This window comes from Dicentrarchus labrax, unplaced genomic scaffold, assembly GCF_905237075.1.
Source record: "Dicentrarchus labrax unplaced genomic scaffold, dlabrax2021, whole genome shotgun sequence".
Lineage (NCBI taxonomy): Eukaryota > Metazoa > Chordata > Actinopteri > Moronidae > Dicentrarchus > Dicentrarchus labrax.
In genome coordinates, this window is record NW_026136717.1 from 3,640,398 (window position 1) to 3,655,409 (window position 15,012).

Here is a 15,012-nt window from a genome sequence, read left to right on the forward strand (position 1 = left end):
TTTCCATCCAAAGAAATTGTGTGTGCTTTTTGAAGTATCGCAAATTCTTGACCTTCTTCTACTTTCTTCATTACAGCCTTGAATCATGGCATATCAAGTAGTGTTAGCAGCTAATGCTAGCCAGTAACTTTACCGCGAGTGCTCATATCACCTTCTTAAACGATACATTTTCTAAAACAGTTACATAGTTTGAAGACCATAAATCCAATCCAAAAACTTCAGGCAGCATTTTGCATTTTTAACAGAATTTAGTCTGTATCTCTGACTCTTGTGTGTGTTTTCTAATCTTTACACCTATAGTCAGACTGATTTAACCACTTCAGATCTATCACACAGGGACACCTCGGCTCAGCCTGATTCATAACTTTTCTCATGTGAGCCTATTTTTGAATCACCGATGATTAGAAATTAGACATCTGTACTACCTTTTATTTTCATCCAATAAACACAACCAATTAAATGTAATAAACTTAACTGAGTTCTTGCTCTTACTTCACCTCCTCATGCTTCAGTCATTCTTTCATTCAGTCCTGAAACCCTTTTTTTCAGCTTAATCAGCCACATTCTTTCCATGGCTGGTAACAAAAAGAGCTGATTTACTGGAATCAAATTTACCTGATCAGAGTTTTCCTGCTACTCGTCTCCTGAGGGGAAAAATAATAATAATTCCTCCTTTTTAAAAAGGTTCAAATCGTTTTCACATCTGTGTGTCTGCTTTCCACCTCGGACCTGCATTGTGTGTAACGTGTGTTTGTATACTTTTCATATTACGAGAAAAAACCCTGCGAATGAAATTGAGTGCAGACGGCTTCCTATTTAATTAAGGCAGTCGCCATGGTAGTTGTCACATCATATCTGGGAGGAAAATGCAATATGGAAAAAATGTTGAAACAGAAGCTTATGAGTGCCAGAAGAATTCAATATATAGAGTTTCTGTCACTGTATCAGTTTGGACTACTACTACTACTTTCAACAGCTAGGTGCTTTTTCATGCAAGGCCAAGGCATTTTCTGTCTGCTGATTATGTACAGTATATTACTGTGTGTGTCAATGTGTGTGTGTGTCTAGAATCCAGACACTTGGTGTTAGCTGTCTCGGCATGATGACATCAGTGAAGGGGAATTCTTTTTTTTTTTTTTCCCTCCCCCAGTTCTTCTCCACTGTCTCTTTTGCCTTTATCTGGCAGTTGAGAAAAGTTAAAAGTCAAAGTTCTTGTCCTGTTTGACTATCACGTCTTTTGACCAATACTTTGTTTTCCTTCCATTCCTTTGCTTTGATTCTCATACACACACACATTTAAATACACCACAGACCACAGTATCTAAACAAGTGAGGCAAGCAGAAGCTATTTTCTTCATTTAGACCGTCAGAATAACGCTGGGACTGAGACATAGCTTCTTAAGACCTGGCTTACTCGACTTTAGCCCTCCTTCCAGCAGAATGTGCACAGTCATTCCTCTCTTTCTGTCTTTGGATAGAAAATAGGCCAGTTGAGATCTGCCCACTCAGAACAGTAATGATGCTGGGATTGCTAAACTGAGTCTAATTCACCAACAAAGAGCTTTTGAACCCACAAGGGTCTGATTAAACCCAATGCAACTGATTCTGAACTGTTTATAGTAAGAGACTCTAAGGTTGCGTTTTCTCTCCTTTTCTCTTCCTTACGATATTGCAAAAGCATCCAGACATAATTGAATCAGCATAAATGAACACGTAACATCTTAACATGCCGTTTTACTCATTTCCCCTTCTTTTAAAGGCATGAATTAAATTCACAATGTCTGTCTCTCTCTCAGGAAAAGGGAAGAAGAACTCAAAGTCAGAGCAGAAGACTGGGACAGTGGGGAAGGGAGCAGGGAAGAAGATCACTAAAATCATCGGGCTGGGTAAGAAGAAGCCGTCGACAGATGAGCAGACCTCGTCAGCAGAAGAAGACGTACCCACATGTGGTAAGACATTAAAGTCATTATCCTAAAGCTCTCAGTATGCTTCAAACCATCTAGTTTGCGCAATGTGTCATCCAGCCAAGTCTATCAATGTGGTTCCCAGTGAGTTAAAACCCACTGCCTCCCTAATCTTTCTCCAAGAACTCTGAGTGTGTTGGGTGTCACCGAAGTCTCAGTTAAGTGAATAGTCAACACTTTCTGACAGTCCCTCTTCAAACACATTCTTGGTGGGTGTACGCACAAAAGTTGTGTGAAAGAATAAAAAAAGGAGTTTCAAGCAGAGGTTAACAACCCCCTAGGCTGTGAACTGGTGCTTGGCCTCAGAATACTTGCTACATGGCTGTGAGGAAACAATATGATTCAACAAAAAAAGCCCAAGGTGACGTCCTCAAATGTTTTCTTTTGTCCCCAGCACAAAGATAGAGGAGTAAAGAAAGAATTGATAAGCGGAAATTAGGGAAGTTTTCTTTTAAAAAATTACTTAAAACCATCCAAATAGTTAAAAGTTGACATTGTTGCAGCTCTAGTTTACAATGAATTGAAAATGGTCCCTGGTAGGAAAAAGTTTGGAAACCCCCAATAAAGCATACTGAGGCCTTTAATGAGGCCCTAATTGATTTAGAGGCACTGTGGTTACAGCTGACTCAGTCAGAAAGGCAGAGGAAAATAATTTGACTGACTGACTGTACCTGCTTGGATTGACAGGCTACCTGAACGTGTTGTCCAATAACCGTTGGCGGGAGCGCTGGTGCCGCCTGAAAGACAACCAGCTGCTGCTCCATAAGGACCGGGACGACCTGAAGAGCCACATCGCCTCGCTGCCCCTTCGAGGCTGCGAGGTCAGCCCTGGCCTTGACCACAAACACCCCTTTGCTTTCCGCCTGCTCCGTAACGGCCAGGAAGTCGCCGTTCTGGAGGTGAGCTACGTTTAAGGAATCCTGCTGATTCTGTATATGAGGAGATGTGTATCCCCTGCAGAGAATATATTAAAGCACAGTCACACAGTACAAGCAAACGCTGCTTGTCATGTTTTCCTCCTCTCCTCTCTTCTTATGTGGTAAAACGTCTCCTCCACCCAACAGTGACTTGTGTCTGTGTGTTTGATGTTGTTGGTGTATATGAACTTCCTCCATTTGCCATTTTGTTTGTTTTGATTCTGTTTCCTTGCACAGTCTGCACGCTATCCTTTGCTAGACATTTGCTTCCATTTCTATTCCCTGTAAAAACATATCATTACAAAGCCTTTGATGGATGGTAACATTCAAGTAGTGGCCAGTTCCTACAACAAACTGAAAGAGCTCTTAATTTGATTAAATTATAGCTAATAATGTATAATTTGAAGGTAATGATGAAAAAAAAGTCTTACTGGAGAGCTATTTGACGACCTGATTTAAATCAATGGTGTAAGAATCTGGCATTTGGCATCACATTTTGGCCATACTATACTGTTCTATATACATTAACCACTTCCTGTCTGATGCACACTTGGATATCACATAAACTGGTATGACTGACATCCTGTAAATGACCTTTTCCTCCAGGCCTCCTCCTCTGAGGTGATGGGACGCTGGTTGGGGGTTTTATTGGCTGAGACTGGCTCCACTACTGACCCAGCCACCCTGCACTACGACTACATCGACGTCGAGACCACTGCCAATGTCATCCAGCTAGCCAAGCAGTCCTTCTGGTGAGCGACACATGCAGCTTCTCTAGTGATTAAAATGCAAATTGAACATGTGTTTATGTTCTTCTTAGACTAATGAGTGTTTGAGCACTGACATGAGAATCTGAGAAATACTTTATTAAAGAGATTGGATCATTTTTCTCCTCACAGTTTTACCAGTAAGCGTGCTGTGTCTCCTAACCCGTACCTGGACAACCCAGTCAACGGCTACGCCTGCCCCACTGGTATGGCTCTGCACTATGATGATGTGCCCATCAACGGAACGGTAAGGACACAGTTCCTAACACGTGATACACAAACATAACACGTAAGGTACAGCAGCTCAAAACACATTAACGCTTTTAGCTCGTTTTCACATTCTTGGTAGAATGTAACTTTGATCATTGCTCTCTTTTATAACTGCGTTTTACTTTCTGTATAGAAAAGGTGCTACATGTAGCATTTCATTATCAACATATCATTGTCAGTAGGGATTGTCTTTGTCCAGTGTTTTTCTGGATGATAAGGTTACACAGCGCAAACTTCATGTAAAGTTATTAAAATCAATCTTACATATATGCTTGGCTTGATTTAATAGTTCTTGTGTTGTGTGACCAAAAATGTGTGAAAATCTAGTTAAATAATAATAATAAATAAAATTAAATATTACGTATTATTATTTAATTACCTATCACAATTCCAGATGTCTTTGCAAAACAGTAATCCTTGGGGACAAATGCGCTATTTATAGTCTGTGAGATCGGATCAGGACATCCTTAATTGAGAGGATCAGTTGTTTTGAACCAGAGCTAACTAACTAGCTTTATACTGCTATCATCTCTGTCTTTCCCTCCTCCTTTTGTCTTTCTCCGCTGTTGTTATTATGTCTCTTCTCCTCTCCTTTTCTCTCCTCTTCTCTCTGCTTGCCTGCATGCTTGCCCGGTCCAACCCAAGGACCCAGAGGCGCTATACTCCAGTCCCAGCACAGGGGGGCGCCAGCTGAAAGACGAGGTGCACTATGAGAATGCTGACCTCTATGAGAACATGCCCCCGCCCAAGCGGGCCACTCGCCTTCCTCCCAAGACTTCGTCTTCTTCTCCTTCCTCTTCTTCCACCTCTACTACTCACTACAAAACCCCTGTTTCTAAAGTCTCCTCTAAGTTCCTCACTGCTGATGCTAAAACTAAAGACACTACTCAGGTGACTAACACTCTGCTCTTTAACCCTCACTGTTTAACACACATTGTCACTGTTATAATATATCAGTCTATGATTCTGTTTTGTGTGTGTCTATATTATACAACCATAACATTGTGAGCACTGACAGGTGAAGTGAATAACACTGACTATCTGGTTATAATGGCTCCTGTCAGTGGGCGGGATATATTAGGCAGCAAGTGAACAGTTTGTCCTTAAAGTTGATGTGTTAGAAGAGAGCTCAAAGAGTCTAAAATCCTCCATAGAGGTTGAGGGAACTTTAGAGTTTGCAGGTTGGTTTCTAGAAGTGACCTCTTTCACATTACACATTGACGTTTGATCCATTCCCTGAAGCTGATATCTATGAGTATCACTACAGTGCACCCCTTCACTGAAAAGATGACGCTCCTGATTTAAATGTGCCATGAACGAGTCAAAGTGAGAGGTGCTTGGCCGAAGGAAAGAGGACATTTTATTTATTATTCCTGCAGGAGCATGCTTTGACTTACCAGATAAGGTGTTGGCCACCCACAAACCCACCTCTCTCTTCCCATCAATCTATGAGTCGTGTTCCCTCTGTGGTGTAGTTCTTAGTAATTCAATTCAATTATAATTATTATTATACGACTGGGCCTGAAATCATTCCTGTGTCCAGTCTTTGGAAACACTCAACATGTGCTTCACCTTCAGTTAGACATGCTCTAGTCCAAGCTGATCACTGATATCAATGATGTCTCAAACTGATCAACAAATTTGTTTCTGTTTTTAAATACTTATATACCACAGAAAGCTCTTGCATAAGCTCTGGTTTTAGATTTTGATTTCTTTATGTTGAGAAGAGAGTGTGTATGTATGGACTGTGTGTGTGTGGTTGTCCCACATAGTGTATTTCTTCCTCTCCTTTACAATGAGCATCAGCTGTGTGTGTAATTTATTTTTTTACAGCCCCGTTTTAAGTGCCACCCACAGCCACATAAGTCACCACATGGTGTTGTATGGAGCTCCGCCTCCTCCCCGCCAACTCTTTGATGTGTGTGCTGTGTGTGGCGTGGCCAAGGGGTGTTAACACTGCCTCCAAGACCACAAAGTACCCGCTCCACTGTACGAAGTAGATTCTCATCCAATGAGGTGTACAACAGACTGCAGGCCTTTTTTTTAACTCTGGATTTTTATCTTTATCTTTTTTGTTTCCTGCTATATCGTTTTTAGCTAAACAATGAATGAATATTTTCTTATTGTTAAAGTTAGACTGTTATATCATTAGACCATTGTTCTTGTGGACAAGATGTCATAATAGTGTAGAATTCTTTTGGTTTTAACAATGGTCAAGTGACTACGTGTACTGAACCCACAGATAATTATGAACTTGCACTTCCCTTCAACTCTGCAGTACTTTTTAGCATCTTTAAGCTTATTGTTTTGGTTTTACCACCCACAATGTTACGGTTTTGGTTTACTCAGCTTGACAGCGCTGTTTGCGGTGCAGTAGGAAGCTGTTTTCATCTAAAAAGCTCTGATAAACCCACTGTACGCTACCTTCCCAGCACCACACGACAGACGGACACAGTTAGAGACTAGCTAGTGAACACAGTGAAGCATTTAGCAGATAAGAGCCTGATATTTTTTTCAGTTCAGTATTTTGATCAGTGTTGTTGGGGACAAAAACCGAGTTAAAAAGAGAGTAGGTGATATTTTGTCAATGTTGTGTTTTTAGCTTCTTCTACTACCCCCAAGTGGTAATAAAAAAATAAATTTTAAAGGGAAACTAATTTAAATGAAATGAATTGTATTATACATGATAAAAGCATAATTGAGTAGTAAGTTTATAATACAAGTTCTAGTTTTTTTCAAATATATCCTCAATGTTTTCCATAATTCTAATAGAGAACACTAATCCATCCATCTTTGTTTTGGTACAATTTTTGGAACAAATAGAACACATATGTAGCTCATATACAGTATGGTATTTTTTGATATTCGATATTTGAAAAGTAATTTGAAAAAATGTCTCCCTCCATCTTGTTCTTCACCAATCAGCTGAAGGGAAAGAAGGGAACAGCGACCAATGGGGTGGCATCGAAACAGAAGGCCGAGCCAAAGAACCAATCCAAGAAGAATGGATTCAATGGGACGAATGGGACAGCTTCTCTGAAACGCAACAACTCCAGTAAGTTGAAACAGAATGTACTGAAGTGGTCTTGTCATACTTATACTATAAATTACATTTTCAGTCATTTCTTATTAAATCAAAATAAAATAGTAACTTCTGAGAGTGGTCCACCTTCCCCAGTCAGTTCTTGTGCTGTGAGCGAGCAATCAGACAGTGTGTCTGGCTCCCTGCTCCCAGCCTCACCACCGCTGATTGCTTTCTAGTGAAACTCCGCTCCACAGCAATTTGGAGAACGCAGGATGTCCAAATTACAGTTAGTTTAAGTAGGGGGGAGTAAATAACTCAAAAACCTAAAACCTACCCTACCCTCGAGACGATCCGTGTGACGCAAGTGGGCCAGACCTGAACCTCCTGCCAACGTTGGGGAAACGCTCAAAGAGACGCGATAGCAGAAGTGGAGCCCAGATCGTTGGGAGAGGGTGGAATGTGGTCATGTTAATCCTTGTGGTTTAGAATAGTATATTTTTTGCCTAATGTGCGAACGAGGAGGGTTGTCAGTCTTCCAAATGTCGGAATGGAAATACCAAATATGTGTCATGTTGGATTTAGAGTATGCCACACAATTCTCAGATTTCCAGTGTCAAATAAGTGTATTGAATTTGAAAATGTCAGCGGCGGTTTGATTGAGTGATTCCTCAGAAGCAAAGTTCCTATGCACGCACATAGACACACAGATGTTTGATGGTTACCCTCAGTGTATTTTCCATGGTCCTGGTGTAATTAATAACTGCTTAAGGCTGTGGCTGTGAGTTCAGTGGGTTTCTGGGCAGTTCATTTCTTACCAGTGCCCTGATAAAAAAGGCTATGCTCTCCTTTTCCGATATGTGTTGGTTTGGGCTCTTGTTGTCCTGGAATCTAAATCTCTTATTTTCAGATATCATGGGCAGTGCACCATCACACAATACTCTTCAAATTGGGGATCTTTCAGCCTTGTTTTGATGTGGAGTTGATGTTTGGGATTAATGGCATTATATTCATATCTTAAACCATTATTAAACTCCTTGTGGGATCTATTTAGGTTTAACTTTTAACAATAAAGCTATAAATAATCAGCCATCAATCAAGTCCAGATACATGGAACCAGATCTCAAATGGACATGGCCATTGGAACCTAATCTTACAGGTCATGGACAGCATTTCCTGCTTGAAATACTGAAAAATCTTGCTTGCAGTTTCCAAAAACTGAAGAGTGACTGATTGTAAGTTAGAATAGTCCCTCTACTGATCGTAGCTGTGTTAGTTGATGGAACAACCAATGTTGCCTGCTGAGGAAAAAGGAAATTGTGGCAAATGAGTCCCAGTTATGTAAAGGTCAGTTGAATGGGATTACCTAATTGAACTGGATCAATGTTTGACAAGACTCCAAGACCTTTTAAATGAAGATTTGTATCTAATCCAGAGCAGAGTGAGTAATCCTCATCTGATTTGGACACTTGTGTTAGAAACAGAAACATGCGGATGGCTCAGCCATTGCATCGTAGTCGGGCCTTGTGTATCCATCTTTTTCTCACCCAGTCTTCGTCTTGCAGATGCAGAGCAGTGTAAGTACGGCAAGAACCGCGTGGAGGCCGACGCTAAGCGGCTGCAGTCAAAGGAGGAAGAGCTGATGAAGAAGAAGCAGGAGATCAGGAACCATCTGACCCAGCTAAAGAAGGAGAGGAGAGACCTGCGCACTGCTGTGGAGGCCGCTGCTGGTAAAAGAGAATTAGAAGTCCTTATGTTAACGTTTTTTTCAATGGAGGAGTTCTGTCTGAAATCTAAATTGTTTGGGAAAGTCTTTGGTCTGGAAAAGCTGCCAAGTACAAGTATCTTAAACATTCACAGAAAAATCCTCCTCCCTTCCTTCACTAGGCAAACGCTCGCACGCCTCGCTGTCGGAGCGACTGAAGAAGGTGGAGGAGAACTGCAGGCAGAAGGAGGAGGAGCGGGTGAACCTGGAACTGGAGATGACGGAGGTGAAGGAGAGCCTGAAGAAAGCTCTGAACGGGGGGGTCACCCTGGGCCTCACCATAGAACCGAAAGCTGGCTCCTCTGGACTCCAGGTGAGAACATCTTGGAACCCCCGGACCATCTTGTGGTTGATCTTATGGTGCTTTGATACTTCCAAGACAGTTCAGACATCAAATGTTGCTGGCATGAAATTGCCAACAACCTTAAACCTCTGTGGATGTGTGTGTGTGTGTGTGTGTGTGTGTGTGTGTGTGTGTGTGTGTGCGCAGTCGCCAGCGATGTCGCGACGAACCCAGGAGTCTTCTCCCTTCTCCAGCTGTGACACCAGCGACACAGAGTCTTGCTCCCTGCCCGTCAACAGCGCCTCACTGCTCCGCCGGCAGCAGGGCGGCCAGAAGGCCTCGACAGTCCGGGGACACGTCCTCAGGAAGGCCAAGGTCAGAGCTCACAATGCATGCTGGGGCTAGAGCGCTGTATAGGAGTTTGTTAATATATGTGCTAGCTGTTACATCTACAAATCTGTGGCTATTATATAGTAGGAATGTAACGGTATATCACAAGATGGTTAAATCACGATGCAAATATGTAAAGATTGAGTTCAGTGAGATGAAAATATAATCATGATACTCTTTTTAAATGATGTGCAATGTTTTTGGAAATGATTACAGTTTCTGTGGTTTAAAAAACACAAAATTCGAGATGAATTGTAATACACAAACAGTACTTGTAGAATAAGAATCATAATACATATCGAACAGGCACCCCAAGTATCGGGATTGAATCGGGAGATAAGCATACCGTCCCAGCCCTAAAAGTAATGCATATATTTGGTTAAGGGCACCTAATGGCTTGTTTATGACCTAAAACACAAAGTGTATTGATAACCTTGACTCAGGACTTCATAACCAAGACCTGAGTCATCTAGAACAATAATTTGAGTGCCAGCAATTCCTTGTCCATGTTTGTGGCAGGGTCGAGGAGAAACACACTTCCTGTTTTTACTGTTTCATAATAAAAGTACTTAAATAATTAAATAACAGAACTTTTATTGTAAAGAATTTATAAGAAGTTAAATTCTGTTTATCACCAGAGCAGAGCTTAGTTACTGGCTTTTCTTAAAAAAAAATACCTGTCCCTCGCTTTTCATTCAACCTTGATTGATTAATGATCACGGATCTCTGCCCTTAAAGACACAGCTTCAAGAAATGCAAATCCCTGCCACGCTGGGCTGGTGCAGTCGAACCAAGCCAGCACATGTGTATGGAAAAATGCTACTGTCCATAACACACTCCCCATTTAGGTGCTTCTTGTGCAAAAACCTGCAACACATATTCATCAACACAAGCTTTATTTTAGCTTAGGCTTGAAGGTACTTTTTTCATCATGCCTTTTGCTTTATCTTAATTTACTTAATTAATGAAGACAGATTCAAAGTGGGGATAAAAGTGACACTCATTTGAATATCAAAGGCAAATACATGTAAAATGTGTAGACGAATGTAAACTAACCGTGTCTGTGTGTGTGTGTGTTTTGCAGGAATGGGAGCAGAAGAATGGCACATAAACCACCCAACCCCTCACATCGTCTTACTCTGATTTCTTTTGACTTTTTAAGGAATTGTGTATATATTTATTTAAAACTGTTCATACAGTCTGAGAATGTGTTGAGGAGGACACAAGCATAGCATTCACATGAACCAAAACTAGTTGCTGGTTTAAGTGTACTGTCATTACCACACATACAGACATAGCAACCTTTTTAAAGTTTTATACTATTGAGCATGCTCAGTGTACTAAGTTGTGCAACCTGTGTTGTCCGCCGTACTCGTTTAAAGCAACCACCTTCTTTTTCTCTCTCCTTTCATTCAAATCTGTTCCAGCAGATTGACAGTTTGGATTCAAAAAGGTTAAAGGTCAAAACCAAGTATTTATTTGTAAATGTTTAAAGGAAATACTAGCTTCCCTCTTTATTTATGTTGATATATTTAAATTTTTTGTTATAGAATTTGTGGCGCTCCACAGAATCCCGTTCCCTACACGGTTAATGCTTGTCATTCATGGGTGTCAGCATCAGCAAACAAAGTGCATCATTAATGGTCACAATAATCACAACACACACCGGCTGAGTAACAGCTCCGCTCCGCTCGAAGGGGTATTTACAGAAGCAGAATTATTCCAAATGAAAGGCAATAGATGGAAGCAAGGTTGTGCGTGGCTGTGAGACACTGACTGTAAACTGAGGAGAACCTATACATGCAAAGCAGTATGGGTGCAGACAATGAACCTTTTTTGCTCAGGGTCACAAACTGCGGCTGTAATACTTAAGAGTGTCCCGTCCCCACAAATAATGACGCCATTAATTGCTTCGGTTTGGTTGTTGTTGGGACACTTTAAGGACATTTTTACATACAAAGTGATGAACTGCTCTTTAATGGAATAGTTTTGACTCTTTTGCCATGTCTCCAGCCAGCAGAGACACTAATTCACAGGTGCATTATGTCCCTGACCTGCATGCAATATGAAGGTATGTTGGTGGGTAATACTTTAACCTATATATACTTTTATTATGTGTATTTCCTTTCGACTAAATTGAATATATCCCACATTTCCCTCTGGATCATGACAGTGTTTATTTATCTTTCTACAAATAATGTATGCATATTCAGGAGTACAGCCAAAACTAATTGATATAAAAAAATTTAAAAAAAAGATTTAAACTCTCAGCTTTGGAGAAGATGCATTTTCCTATAAGGAGTTCGGATAAACTCAAAAATATGCTCAAGCACTAAAACAGCCCTTTAACAGTGAAACAACAAAAAACAAATTAGCCATAAAGTTCAGATTTTACCTCTTAGCTTTTTCAGGACATTAAGCAAGCTGTGTATTTATTTAGTGGGAAATAGTCCCGTATAAAACAGTAAGCAAAACAAGTACCTGCATGGCTATTTACCACAAGGACTTTAATTTGAACCTACATGTTAACTTAAAGGGACATTGTGTAGGAATTTCTCCCATCTAGCGGTGAAATTGTATTTTGCATTCAAACGAATAGTGCTCTCTAGCGCCTCGCGTTTTCAAATGCGTATTGCAACTACGGTAGCCGTTATGTACCAAGAAGCCTACCTGTCGAGGAGAAAGCAGGCAACTTCAGCGTCCCTTTGCAAGTCTTTCTCCTTCATTAGCTCTTTCCACCTGGGAAAAGCTACCCCGATGTTTTCCGAATTCGCCAGTCACGTTGCCTTTTTAATTCCCTTTTTCGCTTTTTTGGCGACGAGGATTCCTTCTCCTGTGGCTCGGCATAAGTATGATCCTCCATTATTAACTAAAGTGCAGTGCAGACTTTCAGATGTGCCGGGGCAGTGACAAGCGCCTCTCACTGATCTCCTTCTCCGTTATAGCTGGTTTCAGTCACGTGACGCTGGCTCTGAACGAAAACGCGTTGTGGATTAGCGAGACAGGTAGGCTAGGAAGCCTCCATGGACTTTCCCGTCCAATGTATATACAGATAAGAAATTCTTCGCTTACGAGGATAAGTCAGATCATTGGCAGAGGTCATTTTACACCAATGAGGACACATTTATGAATGAAGACATTTATTTGAGCTAATAAAATACTTAAAACACTACACAATGTCCCTTTAATGCTTAATTATGCTTCTTTAAATAGTCCCTCAGTGTGATGATGGGTGGCTGTCATTAGGCTGTAGAAAGACTTTAGCCGGGTGTGTGTTAGAGTTTGGAAAGCCGGGTAGGTCAGGCTGAGGCGTGGCCACCCCAAGAATTGGCGCCCGTCATTGGAAAACTCAGAAACCTCAAACGACGTGGCTGACAGTAGTCCCTCGTCCAAGAGCCTCGGTCCAGTTCCTCTAATCACGCCACTGGTTTACTGTAGCCCTGTGATCTGACTCTGTGTGTGTTTGTGTGTGTGCGCGCTAAAATGTCTCCAAGGCACATTCCAAACCCATCAACAATACACTGACTGAAATAGAGGCACTTGCTGTAAACTCAAATTGCTGTGTGTTCTGCTGAATCAAAGACTGTGACTTTGATTTTCAGACTGCTTCACACAAACACACACACACACACACACTCACTCATTAATGTCACGTTTTTATGGTGCTTTTTTAATGGCTTTACATTCCACTGCTCACGCTTTGCAGCCATGTTGATACTGCTGAGTATACGCGGTGCTTTATTGTTGACAGAAGTAGCGTTAGCATGCACTCCAGCTAGAGTTTGGAAACCAATGCTGCATACAGCACGTGGGCGCGCAAACTCAACCTTGTAAATATTTTCTGTGCCCTTCCTGCTTTCAAATGGATAGCCCACAGTCTGCCATCTAGAGCGTAGTCAGCATGTTAGCATGAAGACGGGGGCGCATGGGGAGTTATATCTACAAGTATTTAGTTCATTCTGATTCCCTGTCGGCTCAGCGTGGCTTATAACTGATGTCAGTAAATGTGAACCTGCTGTACATAGCTTGGCTTGGTGGGAGGGGGGTGGGTGTGGGGCGGGCGAGTACACACTCATACATCAGTGTTTGTTTTTGCACCTTATACATTTGCTACTCTGTTGTATTCTCAGACGGTCTCCGCCTCGGTGACAGACATGTTGTACATACGTTAATAAAGCTCCTGACGAACAGCCCTCAGTGACTCTGTGCTTTATTGAGGAGGTTGTAGTTCAAGAAGAAAGGTTTCTATTACAACGTCTCATTTACTATAAAACTGCTTTATCCGTCCTCCACTGCTCACAGCAACTAATGGTGACATTATGATGGGCATCACAACACACACACACACACACACACACACACACACACACACACACACACACACACACATTTTTTAGGAACCTCAACAGAACCAAACGACAGAAACAAAGCCTGTATTCATATCCGACGGCTGGCTGTATTACATCTGGATCATCTGGGACTCAAATGGAAGGATTTTCTTTTCTTTCTTCACATTGCTTGACCCCTCAGTCTTTATTGTCTGGTTTCTCAGCCTGTGTGGAACCTCGCCATGCACAGGTACAGAGATGGACAGCACAGCACCCTGAACTCTGCCTTTGAGAATTACAATATATTTCCATGTATTTACGTCTTATCCTTTCCAATTCTCCAAAACACCCTGGCTGTTAAATGCAGAGATAAACAAAGTCTGTTCATGTGACACTTTTTACATGAAGTACAGCAGATATAGAGGTGGTGTTTCCTCTCAGTGGTGTACATCGACACACACAGTCCACAGCAGCATCATGAGGATGTTCCTCTTGATCTTCTACCTCTCAGGTCAGTGTTTCCACCTTACATTCCCCAGAGTGGAACATCTTCCCCTCATGCCTGCTCCATCAGTACCACTACGTTGCTTATCTTATGAACTGGACCGAAGCTCAGACCTACTGCAGAGAGATGTACACACACCTGGCCACCGTTGAGAACAGCTGGAGGTGGTCAGACAGCTACAGAGCGTTTGGAGCTGAATACAGGGACTGGGACACTGAACCAATGTTTAAATGAGGATACTTACGATTGTGTTCTGGTTTTAAGTGGTAGAGCACGGCTGCATTATCCTTGCACATATCAATATGCATTCATCTGTGATAATGGTAAATACCCAGCGAAGCATTCTTTCTACTTCGATAAAGATTATTTTGAATTTATTTTTATTTTTTTCTCTGTGAAACTAGTTTACCATTTGTGTGCTACGGCGTCCCTACACCTGATGAGTAGTTTACTGACCTTCAGTGGAAGACAGAGAATGCTGCATTACATGAGATATCGGTCATAGCCTGGCCCAACTCATACTGGATTTTTGAGATTTAGTAGTTAAAAAAAAAAAAATCCCATCATCTGATTTCATTTCAAAAACATAAACACATAACAAACAACAATCTTAATAATGTTTAGATGTGTTCTTTTTGATACAGACTACTGAGATATTTTACAGTGTAAAAGTCAATCTGTGGTGGATAGTTTATAAATGACCTCAAACCAAGTTTAACATTTCTGTGCTGACATCATATCTGCAGCAGTAGGTCAGTATATTTACTCACATGCTGTACTTTTTTTATATAATTGTAGTTG

At 41.3% G+C, this 15,012-nt stretch overlaps 1 protein-coding gene across 4 annotated transcripts in view; it reads left to right on the forward strand.

Annotated features, from left to right (window-relative positions):
• afap1 (actin filament associated protein 1) overlaps positions 1-13,571 on the forward strand; it is a 93,444-nt gene extending 79,873 nt beyond the window's left edge. For 3 of the 4 annotated variants that reach the window (XM_051375305.1, XM_051375304.1, XM_051375306.1), the window contains exons 9-18: positions 1,797-1,949; positions 2,652-2,863; positions 3,488-3,633; positions 3,781-3,895; positions 4,564-4,809; positions 6,844-6,973; positions 8,506-8,670; positions 8,828-9,018; positions 9,196-9,363; positions 10,463-13,571. In XM_051375305.1, the coding sequence (XP_051231265.1) occupies positions 1,797-1,949; positions 2,652-2,863; positions 3,488-3,633; positions 3,781-3,895; positions 4,564-4,809; positions 6,844-6,973; positions 8,506-8,670; positions 8,828-9,018; positions 9,196-9,363; positions 10,463-10,489 (1,553 nt within the window). In that variant the 3' untranslated portion in view covers positions 10,490-13,571. The remainder of the gene's footprint in view (positions 1-1,796; positions 1,950-2,651; positions 2,864-3,487; positions 3,634-3,780; positions 3,896-4,563; positions 4,810-6,843; positions 6,974-8,505; positions 8,671-8,827; positions 9,019-9,195; positions 9,364-10,462) is intronic. The other variant, XM_051375307.1, reaches the window with a different exon arrangement.
• Positions 13,572-15,012: the final 1,441 nt, after the last annotated feature.